The 27159-nt window shown below is 34.5% G+C and overlaps 3 protein-coding genes across 13 annotated transcripts in view; 1 reads left to right on the top strand and 2 right to left on the bottom strand.

Annotated features, from left to right (window-relative positions):
* Positions 1 to 225: 225 nt before the first annotated feature.
* On the bottom strand, positions 226 to 1992 carry LOC124638740 (thioredoxin domain-containing protein 15). Its single transcript, XM_047175805.1, has 2 exons — positions 1806 to 1992; positions 226 to 1119 (listed from the first exon to the last, which is right to left on the bottom strand). The coding sequence occupies exons 1-2, from the start codon at positions 1855 to 1857 to the stop codon at positions 281 to 283; spliced, it is 891 nt and encodes a 296-aa protein (XP_047031761.1). The 5' UTR covers positions 1858 to 1992; the 3' UTR covers positions 226 to 280.
* Positions 1993 to 2406: 414 nt separating this feature from the next.
* Positions 2407 to 6998, bottom strand: LOC124638741 (myb/SANT-like DNA-binding domain-containing protein 3). The gene is made up of 3 exons (XM_047175806.1): positions 6542 to 6998; positions 5534 to 6417; positions 2407 to 2479 (listed from the first exon to the last, which is right to left on the bottom strand). The coding sequence occupies exons 1-2, from the start codon at positions 6749 to 6751 to the stop codon at positions 5920 to 5922; spliced, it is 708 nt and encodes a 235-aa protein (XP_047031762.1). The 5' UTR covers positions 6752 to 6998; the 3' UTR covers positions 2407 to 2479; positions 5534 to 5919.
* A 264-nt stretch (positions 6999 to 7262) lies between these two features.
* LOC124638739 (NPC intracellular cholesterol transporter 1) overlaps positions 7263 to 27159 on the top strand; it is a 51301-nt gene continuing 31404 nt past the window's right edge. For all 11 annotated transcript variants that reach the window (XM_047175803.1, XM_047175804.1, XM_047175796.1 and 8 more), the window contains exons 1-2: positions 7263 to 7532; positions 16032 to 16151. In XM_047175803.1, coding sequence (XP_047031759.1) covers positions 7452 to 7532; positions 16032 to 16151 — 201 coding nt within the window. In that variant the 5' untranslated portion in view covers positions 7263 to 7451. The remainder of the gene's footprint in view (positions 7533 to 16031; positions 16152 to 27159) is intronic.

Genomic DNA, 27159 nt, shown 5'->3' with positions numbered 1-27159 from the left:
CGACAGCATAATAATATTATCTATGTACATCACTACAGATTTGCTTTCTCTCAATGTCAAAATGAAATGACATTATATCTTTCGTTTAGAAATCATCACGCCGAAAAAATTCGTAAGCTCAAAAATAAATTCATTAACGGAGAATGCATACCTAAATGCTTGGCTTGGCTAAAATATGTTCGAAGATTACAAAATACTTGAAAAATATCAATAAAACTCAGACAATTATATAAATAAAAGCATTTTATTCATTTCCCACCTAATAATTAAATGTAACAAACTAGTCATTATGTTCATGTTGTGCCTCTGACTCTCGCCAGTTATTCTGAACCATTTCTACAATCATTGTCCAACACTTGGACTGCATGAAGTAATAAACAGAACAAACTATAATAAACAGCCAAGATAGTACTAAAAAGTAATCAGTTTCTGTCTCAACAACACTTGAAACTGGACCTTGGAAGTCCTTTGATGTCACTACAAGACTGAGGGCATGCTTCCCAGTGACTGCATGAAGAAACTTACTAAATGACTGGATATTATAATCTGTTCCATTAAATTTTCCATAAGGTCTTCCATTATGGAAAACTTTCAGTGTTGGCACCCCCACTATGCCATAAACGGTATTTGTTCCACCATATTTCAGAGCATCTAAAGCCACCATCTTTACATTAGGAAATGCTCTTGCAAGAGCATTAAAATGTGGGGCTGCCCGCGCACTGAAGGGGCAGGCTTTAGCATAGAAGAATACTAGTAGGCAGTCAGCTTCCATGTCTCTACTTGTGATTTCCGGGTTGACATGTAGCAGTTTAATTAACTGTGTGGCATTGACTATTTCTACAGTGGGTTCCACATCTTCATTTGGGTCATAGACTATTTCTTTGCATTTTATCATTTTTCGTGTCTCGTTGGCTGTGTTAGTGTTGTTTTCTGCGGTGACATTAGCTAAGGTTACAGTGTTGTACAGATTGGTGAGTGTCTTATTGACATCTGACACAACATTTGAGAGCAGTGATTCTGATTCATCTACATTGGGGACATCATTGACATCAATATTTTCTTTATTTTCAGTTTCTGTTTCCTCTTGTATGTCAAATTGTGTTGTCATTGTAGCTAGCCCTGAAACATTAAATATAAGAAATCAATAATTTATATTTATATTTAAAATAGAATCATAGTGAGATAAAACATGTTTATTTATTTATTTAAACTTTATGCAACAAAACAGTACATAGGCGGACTTAGGCACCACCTGGACAGTAAAAAATATTAGGCAAGCCTAGAAAATTCCATTTCAATATTGAATAACCAAGTTGGAATCTATTTGATCAATACCTAGAAATTACTTGTGAATGTATAAACAAGTTCAATGAACTCTACACCAATGTATTTGTTGAATGATCAGATTAATGTTTATCTGATTAAGTACATATGTTATCATCATTACATAAAAGTAGTATTCTCAATGTTATGCACACCTGTATAGCAATGCAGGTGAAAAGTATATAAAACAAAGATTTATTTATCTACGAGATCATAGATAAGATACATTGAGTAATAAACATCCTAACATTAATCATATTTTTTTTAATAAATATCTTCACCTCAAATGGCATTTTATGAAATACACCAGGTATTCAGCAGGTGTATAAATCCTAGATATCGTGTTACACTATCGGAACTCATTTATTCGGGTAAAAGAACGTGAAGTCTAAAATATCCTCTCTTATCCGAAGAAATACAAGCCTGTAAACAAGCAGACTAGCTACTTAATTGCTAAAATAAAAGAAAAAAATAAAACTTACCAATCACTATGAATATTAGAAAATACAATTTACTTCTTATCGGTAGATGCATGTTGAAAACAGGACGCCTTCGTCAACGATGTAATTCGATGTATCTTTGAAATATGTGCTTATTTTAAATACAATTTACAATTGTAATGATTTTTCTGTTTCTTTTGATGACATTGTAAATAATAAATAATCAATTTGACCTATGACAGTGACATTTTACTCACTGACAGTGTTAGAATGGAATAGCAATAACGCGTTGGAGGTGGCAACCGGAGATAGCGATATGTTCTAATGCTTAAAATGTGATTCTTCGCAAGTAATATTACAGATAACAAAATGTACAGGTAAAAAAATATTTGCTTCTTGGATCTCGCTATAACAACTTTGTATGATATATTGCAAAACTCATAGTATGAAAGGAAAACATGTGTTCAAGCCCTGAGTAGTACTTTCCGAAGCTGCAAAGTTAAAAAAAATACCATCGTTTCGATTTTTGGTTAGTTTAGGCCTGGTTTAAGATCTCGAGAGGACACATAAGCAAGTGAGCTTTTTCTTCAAAGCTAGATATTGTGTTTTAAAGACGTAGCAATTAATTTAAAGAAAAGTCAAATAAGGCTATCCAGCAGTTGACTAATATTTATTACATAATTATCGTATGGCAAGATTCATTCTGCTATTATTAACCCCTCTGCTCGACAAGATTTTGACATATGACTTTACCGTTGATTCGGCGGGATATTTTGAATCGCGACATGGAACTCAAAAATTTGTACTAACTTTCAACACATAAATTCTAAGTCCGTAATGCCTGATCAGAAGTATTTTAACTATAACTTTAGAGCTCACTTATTTGACAACAACGTGCGAAGGTCAAATGGGGTCAGTTAATTCAGAAATAGATAATAATTACGGTGTTTCTAAGTCTATCGAAAAGTTAGGCATTTCAAATTTGGTGAAAACTTACCAATAAATAATCGCATCACTTTCTCAAACACAACACAAACGTCATATTTATAACATTTTCAATCCGTTGCAATACATTTCGTGCACTTATTTATGATTCATAACTAAAAAATCAGCACATAAAATACACAATAAAAATGATCAATTTACAAGATCAAAGTCAAGTAGAGTTTGGAACAGAGTACATTTTTTTTTTCAATCAGCGGTGTGCATTCGATACCTAAATCGGATGTTTATTATAAATAATCGAATACCAATTTTATATATATTTTTTAATAGAAACTTATTTCAATTTTATTTCTGAATTTTAAATTATAGGTTCAATTTGTTTTTGTTGTGAAGAAAAAATATTAAAGTTTTATGAAAGTTTTTAGCATAGGTAAAATTTTTATACTGGGTGTCCCATAAGTCCTTTGAATTTTAAATTTCGAATAAAATTCAGATGGCGCGCCGGAATGGCGCGCGGGGTGCGGGGATAGCATCAACGGTCTTTCAGGAAAGTATTATCGGAGCAGACCGTGGTTTTTGTGTGCGTGAGTCACAACAATGATTCGGCCACCATTGCGCGGCGTAAAGGACATTGGGCGAGATGTTTGAATGTTGGTCTACTCCCCCTCTAGTAATGAGTCATACATCATTTGAAAGGTCTTTTTAAGCGTTACATTTTGTACTTACATACTACTTACCAATTCTTAGTACTTTAGATGTTAGAACATGTTTAAGGTTTTTTATCGATAGTTAGTTTCAAGTCCTTAGATTCCTTCTCTAGTAATTAATTATATATCACTGGAAAGGCCTTTTTAAATCGAACATTTCGTACTTAAATACCTCTAACAAATTGTCAGTACCTAAGAAGCTACAGTAGATTTTAGACATAGTTATTATTTCACTAAACATGGTCCAACTCCCTAAATACTAACAAATGACAATCGCCGCCGTACAAGAAAATACTTTATATAACATAAGCTTTCTATTGATGTATTACTTAATGCTAGAGGAGAGGTAGATCAAAACGCTCATTGTCCTTTGGTGGCGAAAAAAAATTGCTTCATTCCTCTAGGCATCGACTTAATATTTTTGATCCTAATGATCCCGCAGGACTTCTGAGGATCTGAGGCGGATGACGGGGAGTAGCGACCCCGCGCTTCTTTATAGCTTGTCGGTCAAAAATAATATTTCTTGTTCTACTAGTCAATGCAATTTATTTGATACCCGTATTGACAGATTTGTGAAAAGAAAAATAAGTCAGCGGCGGCCATCTTTCTTCCATCTTGGACCAGCTTTCGATGAACAGCGAGTAGCAGTTCCGACTACCTATTTGCCTTTTCAAACAATAAAATCGTCATAAAATTTTGCGATAACTACACCTAACTACAGCTCTCGTCAAATAGCTTTGCCGCTCAGTTAAAAAGTCGGAAGTAACGAACCGCCATTAAGTTTGGCAGGACTACAGGAATTCTGTACATAAAACACCCGAAAAAATAAATAAGTCTTCAAAAGGAGATGGCCAAAAAAAAACCCAGAGTCGACAGGAACTTTATATGTATGATTGGATTCAGTATAATTTGTGGATTTTAAAAAGTATTTCAAAACATCTAAAAACCATGGGGTTCTCTTTTTATAACGTTTTTTCGATCAAGATTTTAGTTCACAAAAAAGTTTACTTTTACTGACTTTTACTGTTTGATGTTCGTTAGAAGTTGAATGCAGACTCGTGATTGGACCGTTTTACATTGCTAAGTCATTTGTTATATTTGACAATGTCACATGGCGCGATTTTCAAAGACAATTTCTCCAAAAACATTTCATAGCCAGTTGTGAAGGTTGCATGTAACTGCGAAACCTCTCCAAGTAGGTAAGGTCGGTGCTTAATCGTATCTGGAGTGGTTAAATACAAGACCTTTTAATCACCAGGCCAACTCTGAAACTATGGGGTTGTTACTAGTGGCTTGTATAATGTTAGTTTACTTTGCTTTTTTATGTCCCTTGATGTTAATAATCTTTAAAATCAACATATATTCAACATAACCTATTTTTGCGATAATATGAAATAGCTCCTATACCCCATGGATTTCAGTCTGGATTTTTTGGCACCATCAAAGGTCTATCATAAAGAACCTATTGGTAACCATTTCATTGCTGTCGATTCTGGGTTTTTTTTCTATGAAAATTTGGCCATCTCCTTTGCGGTCTTCAGAAATCCTAAAAACCGAAAAAAAAATATTCCGGCTACAACGTATTTTCTACCACTGATTTTCTATCATTTTTTCAAAATAAATAAAGTCATTTTACTTTTCCTAATTTATTTTCAGATTATAGTATACAAAAGTGCAATTTAGTAATATTATAATATCAAATAATATAAAATTATTAAATCGATTCTTTATTTTAACGAATCGGATCATTCGATGCAAAACTTCTATCACCGTCGCCATCTTGTCTATGCGTCTTCAAATTTAAAAAAACAACAAATGTAAACAAACATGGCGAGTTCGATCAGAATTCCCGGTAATTACGATTGGATTTTCAAAAGGTATATTACTAAAGGGATGCTAAATATGAAAGGTTTGAATGCGTCAAAATAGTTTAAATTTATTTAGTTATTTTATTTAGTACTCACAAATACGGTTTGATTGGAAAGAAAATAAATATGAGCGTTAATAATTAGGAAAGTGTATGACTCATTCGCAGACCCCGATTGGGGTCTAAACCGAGCTTACGGTGACATTGATGTTCAGACCCCAATCGGGGTCCGCTACGGATTTGACGGTTAATTCGATTACAATTTTATCCAAACCAAACATTTTAATAATACAGGTTTCTGTCTACAACTTAAGTAGTATTGATGAACTATATTCAATTAGAAAATTCTTATCCAATCTACATACCAATGTTTTAAATCCTCAGATTGAATGAATAGAGACATAATATCTTACAATAATTGTACGAAAATCTGCTCTTATCCTGTGACTAGTGTCTAAAAATTTTAAACAATCAGTTTATCACATTAATTTAAATATTTGCACATTGTTATAATATTCATAGAAATATGTTATGGCTTATTATAGTCATCTGCTTAGTTCTTAAGCAGTCTATTCAAGTTTCTATGAGCTCTATATACCTTTACAAACATACCACCTGGTACAAAATACTACACAATCTACTTATTTACACAAAGTTCTTTAGCAATACTTTTCAGAGCCTCAGTCTGCTCCTTTAACAATTTCAATTTCTGCCTTAAATAATCCTTTTTAAAATTTAAATAATCTTCTTTAATTTGTATTTTTCGTTGTTCCTGTACAGCTAACATATCACAATTGAAAGCACAAGTGGTTGTGTGCTTAGAGTTCAGTTTTGTATTATTTTTATGCTTTTTCATCTTCACTTCTGGGGGGTTGGGGTTAGTGAATACTTTTTCTTCAGGAAATGATTCAGCATCACTGTATGAAGGATTAGATTCTACTATGTTATCAAAACTGTCTTGATCGTTTTGGTCTTCAAGAGGTATAAACTCAGTTGTTTGATTTGTGGTTGAGGATACATTCTTAAGGCCTAAAGCTTCTTGCTCCGCTGGTGTGAGCATCACCACTGAGTTTGGTAGCTCACCATTTGTTTCAGCCTGTCGTTTCTTTGTTTTTGAACGTAAGTCCTGCCAAGTCTGAAATTGAAGAGTTGATTTAGACAAAAAAAAAAATACATAAACAGAAGTGCTTTTAACAGTTAATGATTAAAATACACTCTAGAATATAAATTTAGTTTAACTATAATATAAGGAGCAGTACTTTTCTCCATTGCCTCCAAGATTTCTTCGCGCCGGGTATAGAATTACATTCGTTCGCGATGGAGTGCCAAAGTTGTTGAGAATCCCTATAATTGAAGTCCTGTGTTACTCTGCATGATATCAACTCAGGATGTTTTGCCATTAACTCTATTAGCTTCTTCTTCTGTCTTGCTGTAACATATACGCCCCTTTGCCTTTTGTTTCTATCCATTATGCATTCGATTCGCTTAAGCTATAAACAATACTTCCATAGCTACGAAATTATGATTTTCATGGTATTTTTGACAGTTATACCATTATGAAGTCAAATGATTTAGTAAAAGTTATTGTTATATTTGCATTTACTGTGCACAGCACAAACTATTAAGCATTTATTACAAAAATATTCTCAATTTTCGTTTAACAAAACAATGAGTTTGGATTGTATTGTCAACATGTCATGTTAACCAACAGTCAAATGTCAATCATTGACAGCCCAAATAGCCAAATAGAGTGGAGAAAATAGCCAAGTTTTATAAGCCAATTAAAAACTGGGAACCAAACAAACAGGTAATTAAATTACTCATAAGCTGTAAAGCTAATGTAAACTATGAAAATGATACAAATCGAAACAAAAGCACATTATTATAACATATTTGGCATATTATTATTTTGTCGATTTAATGGCAACATTGTCGATCGAAATGACGTAGAGGCGGCCATTTTGTTTTATATTTTTTGTCGGTTGTGGAACGAAGAACTCGAACTGTCATTCATATAATATTCACCGAATATCGTGGATGTAAAGTGCGCCGTAAAACATATTTTTGTGTAATCATCAACCTAGGCGTATCTTTTGTTCGTGAAATTATGATATGACAAATAGTTTCGTCTAACACTTTCTACATAGTTCGTGAAATAAAGTGAGGAAAATGTCTGGTGCTGGAGGGTTTTTGCGTCGATTTCTACATCTCTTCTTGGATTGTCTACTCATACTACATCTAGCGCAATACGTAAGTGCTTATTAATGTTACATTTTCATTGTTCCGCACTACTTAATCTACTAATGTAATAGCTTAGTTGTATTCCCTGTTCGATTTTCTATTTTAAAGGAATTAACATTTTCAATTCTCCACAGTTTATATACTTTTATCATCATTTAAATACAATCGTGGCATAATTCGGAATATTACATTCTCTTTGTTTATTTTCAATGTCTGAGTAGCAAATTAATTTCATACAAGCAAATACATACATCAAAATGGGAGCATTCCTATTCAGTCTACAGAATTATTGATTTGTTAACCATGATCAATACTGGTATTAAAAGACATGTTATTATAAAAACAATTCAATATAAAATGACAATATTTCCTTCTCTAAATATCATACGTATTATTTCCAGTCCCTAAAAACATACTGTTCTAGATTTCACTTAAGAGTATGTACTTTCATTTGACAATTATTTTATTTTTTGACGATTTATTTACATACATCAGAAAAAGTAGAAGAAAATGTTTGTGTCAATGAGAAAATATTTGTTTTTGATAGTGACAAATTAATATTTTAAGTCTAACCTCTCCACTCAGAGACATTTAATGGTTACTTAAGCCATTCCTTAGTGAAGGATTTGTATGACATTCCGTCACTAAGGAGTGACTTAAGTAAAATGTCTCTGAGTGTGGGGTTAAACATTTACCTATGTTATAACTGTGGGAATTTTTCAAAAATATCTGACAGCCATTTAAACACATAATTAGATAAATAAAATCCATAATAAACAGAACATTGATAACAGAATTTGATAAGGAACTCGTGCATAGTCAGGTGTTGACTGATAAGTTTAATATTTCCTATTGTTTTGTACTTATCAAGCATCAGGTAATTAAAATTTACCATGTTTTTTTAATGGTTAGCATTAATAATTTAGTAAAAGTGCATTCATAAACTTATTTTATGATGACAAAATGGTCATTCAAGAGATATTTTTCTAGCTAAACAAGATATTTAACTTAAATCTTAAAATATCTGTAATGTTCAGACATTATTAGCCTTGTAGATAAATATAGCTTGCTACTTAACAGCTTGGTACATGGTCTATTTGATACTTCCTTATCTATTCAACTACTTCAATTACAGAAGTTGTAAGTCTATTCTATTTTAATCATCTTCTCAGAGTTCTGAGATAATAATTCTAAAAATAGTCGTTTACACAGAAAGAAAGCTGCACTATTGTATACCAATTGTATGTTCTTAATGCTATTTTCTTAGTTTACATTTCTTACCATAATGTTAAAACTATCAAGTGCAAAGGGCAATATGTATTAGTGAGAGCACAACTACATTTTTATTTAATTATCTAATGTAAAAAAGATATTATACCTAGTGCTTTTAAATTCGGAAATTATAAACTGCAGTTACACCATAAAATAGGAAGAGTGAAAAACAGGTACATATTCCTCATGCCTTACTTGATGATAATTAAATCTCCCAAACTGGAGGCCATAATGATATTTTAACAAAAAATGTTCTAGACTGTTTAGAAAATAGGTCATTAAACAGTTGAGTGTTCACAATTTGACCCAACACAGGCTGATATATGTCAATCAGGAACTCAAATGGTCCAATTAAGATTAATTTATACCAATAACCACATGTACACTTCAATTGATATGGAATTAAGCTTACTCAAGGGGTCTGCATTGTTCATAATACAATAGGAAGAAGTTTTATTGACTATTATTGATCGTCTGCATTGCTATTTAACTGTTTATTAATACCAAATTGGTCTATTAAGAATGTTCCAGCATATTGTCTAATTAGATACAGTGATTGCAATACCTGCAATACAATTCCATTAGAAGGTGTCTCATAATATTATTGTAAAGTTCATTGTTTTTATCTGCATAATTACCTACCTACTTATACAAATAGTAAACATTCTTATTTGATAATTATGTTAATTGCGTAGGTTCGAAATTCCTTAAAGTATGTTGTGGCGCGTCATTCCTGCGATAAGAAATCCGATAAAAGTCATAAGATTTAATATCCGATTTCTTATTAATGACAATACGCATCTAAATTCCTCTGAAATAATTGCAAAAGAAAACGTAACAATAATAGACTATATTTTACTAAATGAAAAGCGACATTTACTGCCCACATAGTTTCTTCACCGACAGCAGTTGCCTATTTACACAAAGTAGTATTTTGCCGCTCGGAAGCAATGATTAACGGCCGCTCGGTATATTTGCAACTAAACAGATTTGAATAACACGACACGCGCAACCTTGGCCGTAACTAAACCCACGGAAGGGCGTCGCAGACAATATGGCAATAAACTAATAATCCTTGTCAAAATCCAATTTACCTCCAAACTTCCTACCATCAATTTTGAGGACAGTAAGCAATAGTGTCATCTTACTTACATTTTGATGAGGCATTCACGTGAAGGTTTCGTATCCAAGTATAATTTGCAGATCTAAATATCTACTAGGATGAGCATGACTAGCCCTAGACTTCAGTCAGTCTAATGGGGGATTTTTTTAATCTCCACCCCTTGCAAACCATATAACACTGTGCACTGTCGGTTCTGAGCTAAACCTGCGTGTGAAATGGTCGTCCCATTTAACACCTAAAATACGTATATTTCATATAACACCCATATATAATTAAAACACTACCAGTTTTAACAGGGCAATCCCTCATGTACTTGTAAATAGTTATTTCTAGACTTGTTATTATATCCTTCATGACGTTCAAATGCTCTGAAATGATTTTGCAAGTACTCAAAGGATCAAAAGTTTTAAAGAACTCTAAAGCTTAATTGTATTATTCTACCCATCTATTTTTTTTTACTGGCATCTGGATAATAACTTTGAAAAGACGCACACCTTACAACCTTTGTCTGGCAGGTCAGAATCATAAGAATACGCGAGTTTAAATATAATCAAAGTATAGTCAGCCCTTCTAGAAGGTCTTCCCATAACTGATCGACCCCAATTTCCCATGCATGCCCTATGCAAGAATGGACGTGGTTACAACTGCAAACGCGCCAAGGTTTATCGTTGGACTTCGTCACGCGCGCGTGAGGCCCATAATAATGAGCTTTGTTTTCCTTATTACCACTCACTCAAGGCGAGAAAATAATGCTCTTAATTTGCTGAATCCAAAATTCCAAAAGGAAAGATTGCTTTTGATTTGGGTCTACCTAACTTTTGTTCGGACGTGTTTTGAATTTAGGACACCCTTAAATGCGTCAATGTTCTTAGCTCTGATAGTATAATTTACCTTGAGAAGCAGTCCTACACATAACTGCAACTGGTTTTTCGCCATAGGATTCTATTAAATGCCCATAGACATGTACGGTAACTAAATTCACCTTGGACTCCGTTTAAATTTTCCACTTGCAAGAAAACTTCAAATGATTAGCGGTTAATTATAACTTGTTGCTAATTATTAATTCATCCTCGGTTATTTTTAGTACACCATAAATGTTGCTTAAATGTTTTTCGATCGCCGAGGTTATACCTCATGTTTTGGCGACTTGACTGTTGCATATCGGCCATGACGCCAACGGACGTCCAAGTGTGTTTTAATTCGGTCGAAGTGTCATGCATAATTCGGGATACGCTGGACAAACCTTGGACGATTTAGAGGTCGCAGCCAATGACAAATCGATGTTTTGTTTGTTAACATTGATTTGACAGCCTTTAAGACGTATTTTGTCTATAGCTGATAGCATGTTTTTTTTTCCGAAGTCATATGACATTTCTTGTTTTGTGCTTACCATGAAATTAAAACGAATAGTACCGGATTAATGTCCACGAGTATAATAGCATTGTTACGGACACTGGCTATAAAAATTGATGACATCTAAATGAAGGTCGATATTCAGCCTCAGCAGTTTGTGTAAAAAATTGGCAATGAATGAAAAAGTGCTTTTTTGACGTTTCAATCGCTAATAATTTTATAAATTTTAAATATTTACAAGAAATACAAAATATCAGTAGGCAATATTTTTTGCGAACAGCATATTTCGTTACTTTACGCTTGTCAAAAATCCCCAATACAATGTTTTATTTAAACTATAAATGCTAATTGCATTCTGTAGGCTTCGAATGATTTCCTTGTTCTCCTGAACTGATTTCAATATTAATAAAAACTCCATTTCGGGTCTGTGACCGTAGTGTCTGCAACGGGACTAATATTTGGTCACTGATATCCCGTCAGTGCATTAATACTTAATAAACAATTGTAAGCCCCCAAGTAAGGCTGTTATGATTAACCACTGACTCACGCGAAACCGGAAAGTCCTGATTCAAGTAACGATTTAACAAGTGTCAATAGCGCTAACAATGTTTTTGCAAAACCAGCCCTATTCCGAAACCGTTTGAGTTGTATTTAGCTTAATTATTAATGACAAAAAGATAGGGACTATAACTTAGCTGCGTCAGTGGGTCTTCGTAAAATGCGGTCTTTCCGTGATTTGTAGCAAATTGTATGGCTGTTTAAATGTTAGTTTCAGTAGCAACAGGAAGTTGAAAACCTGCCTACTGCTGATAAAAGATAATCCGACACACATACCTACTTTCGTAGCGTATGTTACTCATTCAACATAAAAAATCACGTTTTGTATCATTCAAGGATTTTTATAAACAACTGATATCCGATTTGTTTAGAATTTTATCATATCTATAAAACAAATACGTACCTATTGTCAACACGTTCCTGTAACAGGCCTAATATTTGGTAACTAATACAACGGTCTGATGTTACATAAAAGTGGTTACAGTTCTGCAAAATGTTAGCACTATTACGTATATCTCTGCCCAAGTCTTGAGGGAAAACTGGCGTGATGTAATGTTGAAGTAGTTCTTAATTAAGTAATCAATATCGACCGACAGAAGCCAAGGCGAGTGTTAAATGAGTCAACGACTCAGCCGGGTACTGGAGATCGATAAGCCTCCGAGAGATCTGTCCTATACAGTATGCCTACATTGTACAGGTTTCATTTATCCATAGTTCATCAGGAGGTTTTGTTAGACCATCTTCAAGTTATCCTTATTTCTGAAACGAGGGTAAGTACATATATTATGTACTTTACAGTTACAAGAAAAGCTAGAGATGACGACTGGATTCATGAATTTTTTGGAGTCCATTTCGCCCATTATTAGCGCCCTTCTCTAGCTTTGCCTTGAATGTATTTAGATGAACCTGTAATATTTAACTTCATTAGATCATGTTATGTTCGCGTTTAGTTATCTTCTATGTATTCGGCTCCCAATTTACACATTCAACTCATATCGGCATTGAAGTTATTCAAAAGATCACGACGCTTTCTATTTAAACGGGCAAAACTTAAAACGTGACGACAGTTTGCTAGAATAGACAAGAAGAATAAAATATTAGCTCATGAACTAAATGTTATAGTCTAAAAAGAAACTCAATTATGTCTCTACTTAAGACACTGTATAGCCTTTTGAAATAACGTCATGCTTCTGCACTTATGAGAAGATCAATACTTGTGAACCGTTCCAGAAAACACATCAGTTTAAATGATTAACGAGTATGAACGCATTACCTACCATCCTGCGTCTAAACGAAGTGTTTTCTGAACCTTAAAGAATGTTGATAGACACAACATTTACCACCGAGGTCTTTGAACCTCGGGCTGTAAAAGCTTTTGAGCAAGAGCTTCGATTTTTCAATTACAGGAAAGTTGAAAGAACTGAATTTGACAACGAACTGTTTTGGGGGTAGTTCTTCAGGGTCAAGGGACGCAGGTTTGTTGTGTTTTCGGTTTACCTTAACGAGGCAATTTGGTCGTTGTGGGCTAGCGAACTTTCGAAAAGCGAAGTCAGACGTTAACGCTTTCGTCCTTTTTGTTTCCAATCGTGGAACAAATTCCTTTTATTACTGGCGGGAAGATAGGAATTTCTTAGGACCTGTATCGGTCTCTGAGTATTAATTTAGAAATGGATCCATGAGTCCTTAACACTATTTCCTATTGGCTTTGGCATCGGTTTTTGATCGACCATAGTTGTATTTTGATTCGACTAATATTTTACTCAGCATATAAAGTTTTCGCCTATTTGTTTTTGACGCAATGTTTCTCGATCGACACGTGAATAATTCAATGTTTTTATTCATTCCACCGTTATATTCAGCTGGCTGAGGAAAAAAAACATGATATCGGGTCAAAATTTGTTTTTCAGCACTCTAGTCATCTATATATTTAAATATTTATTACTGGAATTTGAATTCTGAAGTCAATGTTATATGCATGGTGGCGACCTAAAATCTTAAAGTGGAATATGTTCGCCTGTCACGTTTCTAAATCTGAATGGATAAAATATACATTTAAAATTTAAAAGTCCACTTCATCTAAACGATGTTTTATGTTTTTGCGTCTACGTGAATTGTTGCAAGTTTCAATACTGTCAGTCCTAAGGTCTAAAATATCGCTTGAAGTTGCATCTTCCATTTACATTCTCAAAAACTCATAAATCACATCAATAAATAATTGTTTGTCTACAGAACAGTAGTCTAAACAACATGGCTTATCACTGTTATTCAAAATTATTGATTTCGTAAACAACAACGGTTCCTAAGATCCGTTGGAACTGAATAAATTGGTAACATTAATATTGTCAATATCGTAATTTGTAACGGACCCACTTAGCTATTCCCGTGCCCCACATGAGTCCCGTGAATGATATTCTAACGTCATCGACATCCGTTCTATTCGATTGAATTACAAATATATGTATTGATGGACAATTTATCGATGTTTGTGCATTAAAATATGTCTACAGACGTCATATTCTCCCCTAGTTCTTCTTAATTGATGAATAAAGAGAGCTTATTCCATTTTCTATGAAAGATCGGAATCGGCCACAGCGCTATCTAAATGCTTTTAGCTGTAATATTTTTGGTCAAAATAACCTGATATTGCTACAGTTTCGCCCACACATTTTGGCAATTCAATTTTGCTTATCATACTTTGTGCTTAGTGCTTTACATAGTTGCTTTATTTTATAATAATCTCTATTTAGCAAAGAAGTTCAATAAATCATGTAAGATTTACACCACAATCTGAACCGAGAAGTGTTATATCATAGACACTTGCGTACTTATGTTTATTTATCGTGCATGCGTGACGCGGTTCCAGAACATTATTTACAAGTTTATTTATAGCATGTTTCATAGCTACATTCCTACGCAATGCATGGTTGGCAACGTCATCCTGTGCCATGGCTAAGTTAACGTTTGTTGGCTCCCTTTTCCTAACTAGGAAGGCTATCTGTTATATCTTCGTTAAGTTAGTTAGGTCGTCCGTTTATTGACAAACATAAACATAAAAATTGGGACTGTAAAAAAAGTAGCAAGAGTGTGAATGATGCAAGAACTCCAAGCAGGATATGCTCACAAAATACTATTAACAATATTAAGTATTCACGATGTTTAGAGTTACAAATATACGGAGATGTAAGCTTATCGATAAATACTCTTATCGCTGCTAATACGTTAATTACCCTTTTGTAATGTCGACGATCTTTGTCCGTCCGGTATCTTAAATAAGTACAACAACAAGTATCGAATGACCAATGGGTGACTCACGTTGTTTTTATTGAATAATGCAGTTTCAGAGAAATGGACAATAGAAAACTCATAACTATGTATGAATAAGTTTTGCAATACGTGTATGAGCAAAGTAAGCGTGTTTTCTAATATAGCGCAAAATTATTGATTGCTTCAATCTGTTTCCGTTATTTCAATTGGCTAAGCACGCGATTTTTGTTGGCATACATGTAGTAGGTAAGCTGCTATCAATGAAACAAATAATATTTTATACAAACACTCATCATCAATCAAGCAAATATTCTCAATCAGTACAGTGTTTTCCTTTACTGTATTCTTTTAACTGCCTATGATTAATTGAATATCAAGTTACATACTTTATGTCCTCCACATACTCCTTGTAGAAATATTAATGGTGTCCACTATTGCAAGCACGTTGTGCCGAGACGTTGCAAACGTGCGTCATTCGCATGTCACCTGAGTTCAACCTTAGTCATTGAGCTGAATGCTGGCGGACGAGTACTAATTACTTCGCTATATGGAATGATAGAATTTAATGATGATTCTTTAACAGACGTTAATATGTTTGAAAAAGAATGAGATATCATACTAGGTATCATAAGTCATGCCTTCTCTTATGTCAGCCCAGAGAAAGCCAAATACGAAAGTGGTAACTACTTTTCTAAATAAAATAACCGGTTTTTAGAATACTGAATTCTGTTCTGCGATTGCAGTAACATAAGAATAATACCATAATATAGCATACATAAGACGTTGCAAATGCATGTAACACCAAAATAATCGCGCGTTACAACACTCCTTATGCGTAGAAACGAGTATATAATAGAAACGCGAATACGTTACCATGGGCATAGAAAATATGAACCTTAAGGCGATAAATATTATAACTAAGGATTTTTTTGTTTCAGATACCTTCAGCATCTGCGGAAGGCCACTGTGTCTGGTATGGAGTGTGTATGGAAAAGAATGGCCCACAAACAAACTGCGCGTATAATGGAACTGCACAGCCCATCCAGAGCGCTGGCAGGGTGAGTACTAATTACATTAGGCTGAATCATTAACGGTAGGATCAGTTCACCTCAGGACGAGAGGAGAGAACAAAAATGAAGGTCCCTTTTTAAGGTACTGAAAATAGCTCTACGGACTACGATGAAATGGTCTGAAATGTCAACATAACATTAGGTTAAAAGTTCCCAAATAACTTTTAATGAAATCAGCGTCACTTTGAGCGAACTTCCCAATTAGCGCTGTAAATTGGAGAAAAATATGGCATAACATTTTTACAATTATGTCATGTGAACTTGGTAGCTTTTATAGTCTGTTTTTGAATCTCGTAGACTAAATTGACACTTGCAAAATGTCAAACTTTCTAATAATTTTGCTAGCTCTGTGGTGCAGTGTTGTACTTACGATACCGGTTCGTTGAATCGTAACTTTTTACAATAAGTCATCCTGAAATAATGGGCTTATCCTTGATGATTACGCATGGCTTTGCGTGGTCAGATATCCCTGGCAGTTTGTAGCACGTCGTACAGCCATGTGTAGGTACGTGAATTTTAAATATAAAACTTTGAATGAATATTAAATTCGTCTATTATAGATAAAAAGTTACGATTCAACGAACCGGTATCGTAAGTACAACACTGCACCACAGAGCTAGCAAAATTATTAGAAAGTTTGACATTTTGCAAGTGTCAATTTAGTCTACGAGATTAAAAAACAGACTATAACTTGAAATTAATTTGATATATGGAGCGTTGAGCATGCTCCAGCTTTTAGTTCAGGATGCGAATATTGCCGTTTAATTTTCCGGTTATCAAACTCTTTTTGCACCCCCAAGGGCGCAGTGAGCGACACTTATCTGGGTCACCGGGTGAGGTTACTTTGTGTTCTCGGTGCTATATTTAGCATGTGCATGCGATAATGACGTCACACAAGTCCTAGTTTTCACGCGGAACTTGACCCGTGTGTAGCAATACCAACGTACGGGCTAAATGAAAGCTGCATCGATAGGCGTTGACGGGCGGACGCTGCAGTTTTCTGCGGAAATATCATAAACTTGCTTATCATATTTTATGTTTAAAACGAAATAATCGTAATAAAAAAGATATAAATCATTTTAGCAAAGATACCAAGCATAAATAGGTACCTATGCTATTAACTGGCAGACGAGACTAAATATACTAATTTCCTTATCTCGAGGACTTCGAACTTGTATGCGACAATATCAACATTGATTCATAAACTGCTAGCATTGTGCGAGGGACAAAGTTATCCTTGCGAGGTGTAAATACCAATGAAATGAAGCTAACAAACATGATTCATCAGAACTGTATGATATAAGCCCACTACTACATTGTTTCATGCGTCTTTGCGTTGTGGTTATAATGACGTAAATACAAATCAATTGTTTTTATACCCTGTCTTGGACCTATGTTGCTACCCATTTATCGTAGCCGAAGTTCACCTTGGAACCTCTTAGCTGTATCTAGAAGTGGCAACAATTGCCACTACATTGTAACTATAACTATCAATAAACGCCAGAATTTCTGCACGAGCCGCGATCTGGGTTCGTTTACAAGTAGCTGAGTTATGCTTCCTTTGTTTCCTTTGATATTGGATTAATAGTTTCCATTTTCATTTCACAGTATTTGGGTTAGTAGCGATGGTTCCTAAGAAGTAGTGCAATAGCCGGAGTTTACAAAAAAAATTGTGGACAGAATAAAGTCATTGCAATAATTTGAGATAATATCATTTATCATATCATACATATGACATTGTCATAATAAATGAATGGCATATATTATATAATGTGATAACAACTGAAGAGAGTCCAGTTACCCTGTGTTCTTAGCGTGTCATTTCAGCTCCCATTAATTTGTTTAGACGTTCTCACGGATGTTTGGTCATTGGTCAGACTGATATAAGATATTAGACTGTAACGTGTGAATTGAATGATTTGGCAGATGCTGAAGATAATCTATAGGATATATAATTTACTAGGTATTGAAAGATAAAGGTATTTGTGAACCTATCTATTTCTAAACGTGGATGAGCTTTACTGATAGCAACCGGAATCGATTCGTTTCCTATATTATAATTTAAATGTTTGTCTTTATATACGTAGGTAGGTACGTAATATTTGTTAGTTTTAAATTAACATAAATTCTTCTAATTAGTGAATGACTCTAATGTTTTGTAATGATTGAAGAACTATGATTAATATTGCATCACATTTTGATATAGGAGCCTTTTCCAAGTGTTGGTGACTGTTATCTGTTTTTCTAGGATAGCCTTGTTGTTCTAAGTACAGTCTTAAGCTATTACTTGGATTTCAAGTTGATTAGGAAAACTGTAAAGAAAATCCTCAAGTGTCTGCTAATGTGTTAAGCATTCGCAGTCTCAGAATGACCAGACTAGTTTTAAACTGGATTTTCTGACAATAAAAAAGATAAAACTCTGTAGTTCTGTTTATTTATTAACATGACATTTGTCGACATTTTAAATCCAGATAAAATGTTGAAGTGTAAGCGATATCACATTTACGTGTCTTGGAAAACCCCTTTGGATTTGGTGAAAACCGTTCATCAAATCTTTCAAAGAAAACGTACACGTTTTGGACACATCTCAAACAATTTGACCTTTGATATGCGGAAGCAATACTGAAACGAGATTTACATTTATTGTCATGCGCATAAAACTTATGGTTTTTGTCGGTTATAATTTTGGAACTGGTCGCATGTAATTTTGGAATGTGTATTGACAGGCTCTTTGTATACATTTTCATTTAGAAATAACAATTTCTAGAAATAATCATGCACCGGCACAGACAAATGGAAAGATCGTTCGCTTGAAACTTAAATTAGCGTGCGGCCATCAAACCACTTCAGCCCTTCTACTTTATAGTCCTCACATAAGACGTTCTTAAGGAATGCCGTCTAGTCTCACATAACTTTCCCACGAATACGTTTAATGCGTCGAGCAGAAATTTCCGCGAAATGGACTCGCAAATAAAACAATGCTATGCCTAAATGAGCCTTGCCAGATATTATTAAAGCCAGTTTAAAAATACCCTTGTTACTTAAAGCCGAAAGAATGTTGATATGAGATTTTTATGAATAAAATGACTCAAGTTCACGTTAAATGACGTCACCCAATGAATATTGAGTACTTATCAACTGCTTTGTACTTGGAACTGAGCTAAAAGATGCACAGATAACAAACAACCATAATATTTTGGCCAAAGGACACAGACTAAAAATAGACGGGAATCATATTTTTCGCTTTGGGAATTTTAATACAAAGGAGCTTGGTAACTAATTATCTTGACTGAGTTCTTTGGAATTTTACAAAGATTCTAATATCAAGAGGGGATGTCTCTGGCAATTAATTATTATTAAGTTAAGAAGGATGTAATGGTTTTGACATAATTTAAACAAATATATCGATTTTAAATGAAGATTTGGACATGTATTTGCATTTTTAATTTTGCTAATTAGTCTTTGTGCTTGGCAGAAATTTGTAATCGATAGCCTCAAGATTTAGAGATTGTATAACTGCTCGTATGATGTTTATGTAATTAATGTGATATCAAACGTTCCTAAGATTAAGGTCACATAGTATATTATGTACTCTAAATTAATTAACGTCTACAATACAGCCGTCACATAGACGTAATGGTCATCCAACAAGATCTTAAAACCAAATAAATGAATTAAAGTGGCAGTTTGTTGTCAAGAAAAAAACACGGAAACTAGCAAGAAACTCACAAAACCTGCTGTTATACCAGCGTCGCTAGCTACGTTAATTTCGAAATGATGCCAAATTGGCGAATGACTTCACCGTTGCATCAAAACATACGTAGGTACGAAGCCACGATGTTTTTGTTAGAGATAGCATATTATGGTTCACACATTCAACAGCGGCCTCTGATTGGCCCGGTCGGTCTCGACACCATGCTAAATGCTATACAAACAGACGTGGAACGAAATATGCCTGATGCTATTCGGTATCAGAATTCTCACCCCGTATTTTGGGCTGACTGCCAGACGGTAACTTTCGTTGAAATTACTTTGCATAGATTGGTGGGGAAAGTTCTACAAAAATCTTGAAGAGGATAAATTGAAGAATCAATCAAAAAGACTTCCATCCGTTTCGCATGACGTATGTTACAAGACAGAAATATGCAAATCTCTTTTTTGCTCTGATAGTTCATCATGCGGGGCGTATTAGTAGACTCACAATGCTAATTATGGTCGTGTGCCTCATGAGATCAGTCAATATTTTATTAGTCAATTTAAACTCACACGATAGACATCCGAAAATCATTTGTTATTATACGAAGTTCCATGCGAATTACGGAATTATAAATACGGCTTCCTGACGTGACTCAAAAATTAGCATAATGACTACTATTACGATTTCTCATTTTAAGTTTCCTCATAAAAAAGTAGAAAAGCTACTAGTTCAGTTAAAAAATAGTAATCTGAATCTTTGCGATGGCCGTGGTTATAATGCAAATGCATAGATTTCCTGTCTTCCTGACCAGTTCTTCAGTAACTATTTTATTTACGTTGTAAAAACGTCTAGTTTTTTTTCGATTTGTTGATCTGCAAAGGCACAATAACAAAGTTCTTTGAAACATCATACCGCGCTCCGTTCGGCTGTAAACATTTTATATAGCCAATTTATATTTCGCTCCATGCCATTACGAACTGCAACGACGTCTGCAATAATATTCGTATTGTTCAACATCATTGTTCCATATTCCATCCATATTGAGGTTTATGAGATATAACCTCTAAGTACTCTATTAATATTTAGTAGATCCCAATGTCCATTTTGCTCTAACCCTTCCGAATTTGGTCAGTGTTCGATTTCTTTTATTACATTCCATCTATAAGACCTTTTAGGTCTTGTAGCGTTCTGTCTCTGATATTCGACCTTCAGACAACCTTATCTCGTTTGGTCGTATCGATCGTTCTTCACCAACAATTTGTATTCCGTGGAGGCAGCAATGTTTTACGTCAAAAAAGTACCTAAACTGGATCACCGTTTCCAATTTTGGAGACTTCTTTTTTTTTGCCAAGACCTACTAAATGTTTTTCAGTATGAAACGATTTATGTGTTTTTATGAAATTCGTTGTTCCTAGGCCTTGTTTAAGTTTCAACTGACGTTGGTCTAACTGCCTGTATTCTTAGTATGGTCCTGTATAATGTCAGTGTATGTACATATGTAGGTGTGTTCATGAACGTACGTACATTTACTATCACGGGAACATAATATTTAGATCTTGATGCAGAAATAGTTATCAAGGCAGTTTGAGCCATCGCTGTAAAACTTTTCCTGTGTGTTTCAAGGAATTCTTCTTCGCATTTTTTATTGTGGTTTACACGTTGGTATGCCAAGGTCTTAGTAAGTCCCTAGTTAAACGGATCGACCGATAAGATACAAATTATTGAATTGCATAAGTAATTCATGTTCAGAATATTATCATCCACGTAATGATAAATAACGTACATATCTATATGGCTTATGTTGTTTACCGTTGTCGTGGTAAATACACCACACAAATAACTGATAGATTTCAGGAAGTGATGATTCGTTCGGATGATACCTACCGTAAAATTATTCATAATTCAGTTGGTTTGTCTGCTCATGTCATGTAATGAGCTATTTAAACTATTATTTTGTGATGAAGATCTGGACATTAAAAGCTAATTTATACATTTGATTTTTTACTTTTGATTGTTTTATAAATGCCCAAAACAATATTAACACTTGCCTTTACCGGAACAAGGAACCAAAAAACATGTTTAGAAGCTGTAGATTTAATGACTTCCAAAATATAAACATCATGGCAAATAACTGTAGGAAAAATACACGTGACGTGTTTGAATGTTACTATTTTATGCATTGATCTATATTAGTATTTCTACAAGTACATCACCAACAAATAACAACCTTGCCAGGTCATCTACCTCGAACGAAAACAAAGAAAATTAAATATTTTCATAGAGTATTTCACATCTAAAGATTAGATATTATTTAATGCGTACATCACGCGACTGTTGGACTCTATCGTTCAGTGGATCGAGAAAGGAAAACTTTTACCTGCACACGGACGGTGAAAGTTAATCAAGTGGACAATATAAATAATTTTAAACGTATATTTATTGGTTGGCAAGTAGCTGAATCGATACTTCAATCACTGGCATGTTGAAGGACACTTGACTCCTAAGGGAATACACAGCTTTTGAATAATGCCATATTTTCTTGCGAACCTAACAAAAACTTTAGTAGAAGAAAGTTGAAAATTACCGGTGTTTTAATTTGTAACACATGGACTGGTATCTGTAACCCTTTGTGTTATTTTGGCAACGTCCACTACTTTTGCTTATCGTGTAAACTAAACTAATCCACCAGACAACAAAGACCGATAATAAGCATTTCGGGTTCAGCATTATCGCGTGTACACCATGTACAGGTGATTTTAAAATTACAACTTGCAGCCTGGGCTTTCGACCCTGAGCGGTGGCGTCTAGGTTAGCTCGAAACACCGTCGGGCCATGATCGATACGACCTTGGAACGTAGGGCTTTATAGAAACACATCCGATATGAATTTTAATAGCCTTAAAATCTCAAATATTTTACAACTGCAGTTTTTTGGCGAACATCCCTTGTTGATTTTGGATTTTCAAGGCGATCAGCGGTTTATGCGGATGTTTTAAAGCTTCTTTCATTACGGTGATTACATCATCTTGTGTTGATATAGCAGAACATTGACTGGAAGAGAGAAGGTAAAAATAGACTCGGAGAAAACTCAACTACTAAAACATAAGTCGGTTTAATTACAGAACGTCTTATTCTTAGTATGTTCGCTTGAATGTACGTTTATTAAATGCAGTTAGCCTTAAGCCAAATACATAATAGCGTAATTGCATGCGCTGTCATTCCCGTTTATCGCAAAACCTGAGCCCTTCAGGCTTGCACGAAAGAATCGTGTCCATTGCTTTGTTATCTAGAGCTTCTTGTAAACAAGTGAAGTAACGTAGTTTCTGACATCAGTCCTCAGCCACCAATCAGCGACGATATACCCTGACGCACGTTATGATGAGTATGACTACATATTTTTAATATAGAAGACGTTTCTGTGGTTAATACGAGTTTCCTTATCATTTATGTCATAAATCAAAATAACATTTACACAGGGAAAAATACTAATATAAATTGTTATTTCCTTAATTGGTTTTCAATTCCTGTTTCTTATTGGTTGTAAAAAGGTCTGAAATAGAAGCACAAACCATGCTAGGTATTAAATTTCTTTTCCTGTTAACTGAAGGAAAAGTAGACCTTAATAAATATGACAGAAACATAATTTAATAAATATTGATATTAACTATCTTCTAGAAATATTTGCAAATACATAACTAAAAAGAAACAGAGCTTAGCGTGTTCATTAAAAATAACAATAAAACTATTTATTAATGAAATATAACAGCTGTTGTATCGATAAGATTAGGGCGCAGGTGTTATATCAGGAATTCCTATTAGCCTCATTTGATCGAACGATTGATAACGTATTCTTTGCAATTCATAGTTACAAGATACGCGTCATAAATTGTTAACTTTTTTATCAATGAGTGATAATCAGCGTATTGAAATTGAAAAGCGTTATCATTTATTGTTTTATATGCGTTAATTTCCCGTCCAGGATTTCTGATTCTGTAATCTTTATACTAAACACGTGTTATGTGACGTCATGCCGTCCTTATCAGGAATTTACAAACCAGTATTTTGAGTATTTCGGGTCAGTTAAGTAGCTCAAGATCACGGAAAACATTTTCTATTTATTTTTTATTAGAAACTTGTCGGTCAAGGGTATACAAAGAGCCGAATTAACGAGTTCACCAGTATTTTCATACGTATCACTTAAAACGCAGTCAGACTCTGAACGTAATTTTCCGGTAAAAACTTGTTGGTAAACTGGTTTCCAGAATACGCAGGTATGTAAATACGTAATTAGGAGTATTACAAGGTCGAGAAGTAAAAACGTTTTGTGCTAAGACGATTCTTTCGACCCGCTGTGTTACAAACTTCTCCTATGCATATTTCTGCCATTTCAAGATAATGTTCATAAAACATGTTAGACGAGTATGTCATAATGTTTTACACGCTACACGTGGAAAATGAACTATCAATTACTTGCAGGATTTATTGAAAAGGCAATTAAGTTGGTATTTTACAACCTGTCGATGTCCGTGAAGTCGTGCTGAAATCATCGACCCCTAAGCGTCAGTTCCATCATAACTTTTATGTAAGAAGGTAAAGCATTCTAAGGTTCTAAAGTCTGGGCTGCGGGATGGTTCGAAAGAGTTACCGCGGTCCTGGTACATGAAAGGCCTACGACGGAACACGACGGTTTTTAGGCAGTAAGAGTCTGACACTCCCTCACCACTGCCAACCCACAGCGTTAGGGGTCATTTGATGATTTTTGACGTTGTTAAAAATAAAGGTTCTAAAGCCAGTAGTATATTCTTGAAGATCATTTTACAACTCGAATATGTATGGAATAGTTAAGGTCACATTTGGGAAATCAGGGGTTGGTTGTTGTGTAACTATCTGACACTATACTCTGACCTCTCGATATCTACATAAGGTTTAAATATTTGTTATGTAAACATAAAGAGGTTATCCCTAGCTGAGCCCACGGTGACGTTCACATGGAAATTAATATTAAATAACATATAACAAAGCGTAATATTTTTATAACAATACTTATAAAATCAAAATTATCCCGTCCTAATCCTCGACTGCTTATCATCTTCTAAAGTGTTGCAGTAAAATTCACATAAACAGGAATAGTTTTAATCAATGCTCCAAACGTAGAATTATACAAATGCTTTTAAAACAACAGCCTGTTAATGTCCCTGTAATTAACAAGTGACGCAGTTTTTTCATGTTTTAAGTGGCTGAAACGTGGCTGAAGTATGACACGATATCGTTATAGTTTTAATAGTAGCTACCTATAAGCAATATAGCTAGTTTTGATCGTTATCTGGCAGGATTTATCCGCAGATGTTACCTACGTAGCCGTCACGAGGCACAGGGCATCTCAAATATGAGCTGATGTTCGGTACTACTTCATGACAACAAAATATTGCCAACTTTCTAGAAAGTATTTTTTTTTGTCAACTGGAACTGTCCTGTTCTTGTGTGTAGGGATGACCTCTGAATATATGAGTCCAATCTCATTATTTTTAATACAGGTGATGCTGAGGGCTAGTTTTAAAATCGAAAACTAAATCGTATGTGTACTTTTGTTTCGTCCAATGTTTACGCTATCTGCATTTAAGGAGACAATCCGGACTTGGCAGTATGTAAGAAATAGGTTAATGTGACGGTCGTGGGCGAGGGTAGTCGACCTATCGGCTATTGGCCGAACGTTATATATTATTTCGTAGTAGGAGTACCATTCGGAAATTATCGAACTCATTTATTTAAAATTGTATTGACGGGTAAGGTAATATTAACCACTACAACGATTGATTGAATCAACAAGGTTCATTATGCCTTTCGGTTCAAATGTTACTATATTTGAATGCTCAACAAATGAACTATTTTCCTTTTAGCAAATATTCTAAATATGAAATGCATGTAAACAGTATGGGCAAATTATTTGCTAAGTTGATTATGACCTAGATAGAATTATACTGTACTAGGTAAACAGGTTTATCTGACGGCACTTGAAAAAACCCAAAATGTTATTATCAAAACAACATCCGATCCTGTGACTAATAAAGAGGAACTAGCCGAATATTAGTTATCATCATGATTTGATTTTGACGAATTCTAATGAAATCAGCATATGAAAGTTCGTACTAATTTAGCTTATCTAAAAAACTTGGACGTGGTTCTCAATAATTCTTGGTAATCTCAAATCTGAACCTCGTCGGCCTTACTATACTCGGTTTTTAAATATATATAAAATTGCATTCGAGATAAGCTTATGTCTCTGTTCATTAGTTTTCTGTATGGATAAGTTTTATACAGGCTTTATATGACTTTTTGTAGAAAATCTCGAGTGTCTCAAAACCATTTATTTACTCTTGCTCTCTACCTTATAAACAAATGCTGTCATTAAAACCACCATTATACATCCATTCTCAAACCTCATTTATATTTCCTAGCTGACTACAACAAAACAAAAGAGGTTAACCTGTTGCCAACAGAGAAAGCCGCAGAAACCGCATTATTACTAACGGAGGCTTTCAAACTGCCTTCTGAAAATGTTACGTCACAGCCGACTTCGATCCGAGTCTGAAACGTGCCTACAGCAAAATAAACATGGTCTTTGGAAACTTGCTCCAAGCCACTAGACTTGGGTAATTGTGTTTCTTGTCCAAATACTTAAATGTCATTTCAACCCATCTCTTGCTGCCTTCGTTAGTTTAAACTACAGTTACATAACAAGACAAGACTTCATTGAACTGTCTTGTTTCAGTACTTACATCAACAAATCTATAATTTAGTTGTCGCATGCTATAGTTGACAATGGGAGGTACTGTCAACGCGCCCCGGCTACCGACCACCGCTTGGGCGGAGTTCGTGAAAGGTCATTCGACTGGCCCAACAAAGTAACTCCCGCTTTGATTTTGTTAGCTTTAATGTCGTTTGGAAACTAAGCGAGTTTAGTTGACAACTAAATAAAACAGAGTTGATGCAGTTAAAATGTCAAGCTCCATAGGTAAAACTGACGGCACCGTTAACTTTTATGACATTGTATGCGTAGGTTAATGTGACTGAATAAAGTAAAATATAGCGTTTCAAGGAAAATGTAAAAACGTTGAGCTTCCAAGAACAATACATAAATACGAACTCAATTGATCTTCCTAATTAAATGGTACATCCGTATTAATTGTATCGCCTCATAATGAAGTAAAGATAATAAACACAGAACAAAAGCACGTGGCGTCATACATAAATACGTCGGCAATTCGATTCCAGCTTCGTTATCAAGCATACGTGATCAAAG

Source organism: Helicoverpa zea, chromosome 18 (genome assembly GCF_022581195.2).
Source record: "Helicoverpa zea isolate HzStark_Cry1AcR chromosome 18, ilHelZeax1.1, whole genome shotgun sequence".
In the NCBI taxonomy this organism is placed as follows: domain Eukaryota; kingdom Metazoa; phylum Arthropoda; class Insecta; order Lepidoptera; family Noctuidae; genus Helicoverpa; species Helicoverpa zea.
This window is presented reverse-complemented; position numbering and strand designations above follow the sequence as displayed.

Bases quoted from the DNA above. Each gene is read 5' to 3' on its own strand.
- LOC124638740 (XM_047175805.1), bottom strand. From the start codon at position 1,857: ATGCATCTACCGATAAGAAGTAAATTGTATTTTCTAATATTCATAGTG. The intron at 1,120-1,805 runs GTAAGTTTTATT...TTAATGTTTCAG, and splicing joins TCTAATATTCATAGTGATTG to GGCTAGCTACAATGACAACA.
- LOC124638741 (XM_047175806.1), bottom strand. From the start codon at position 6,751: ATGGATAGAAACAAAAGGCAAAGGGGCGTATATGTTACAGCAAGACAG. The intron at 6,418-6,541 runs GTACTGCTCCTT...CTTCAATTTCAG, and splicing joins CTTGGAGGCAATGGAGAAAA to ACTTGGCAGGACTTACGTTC.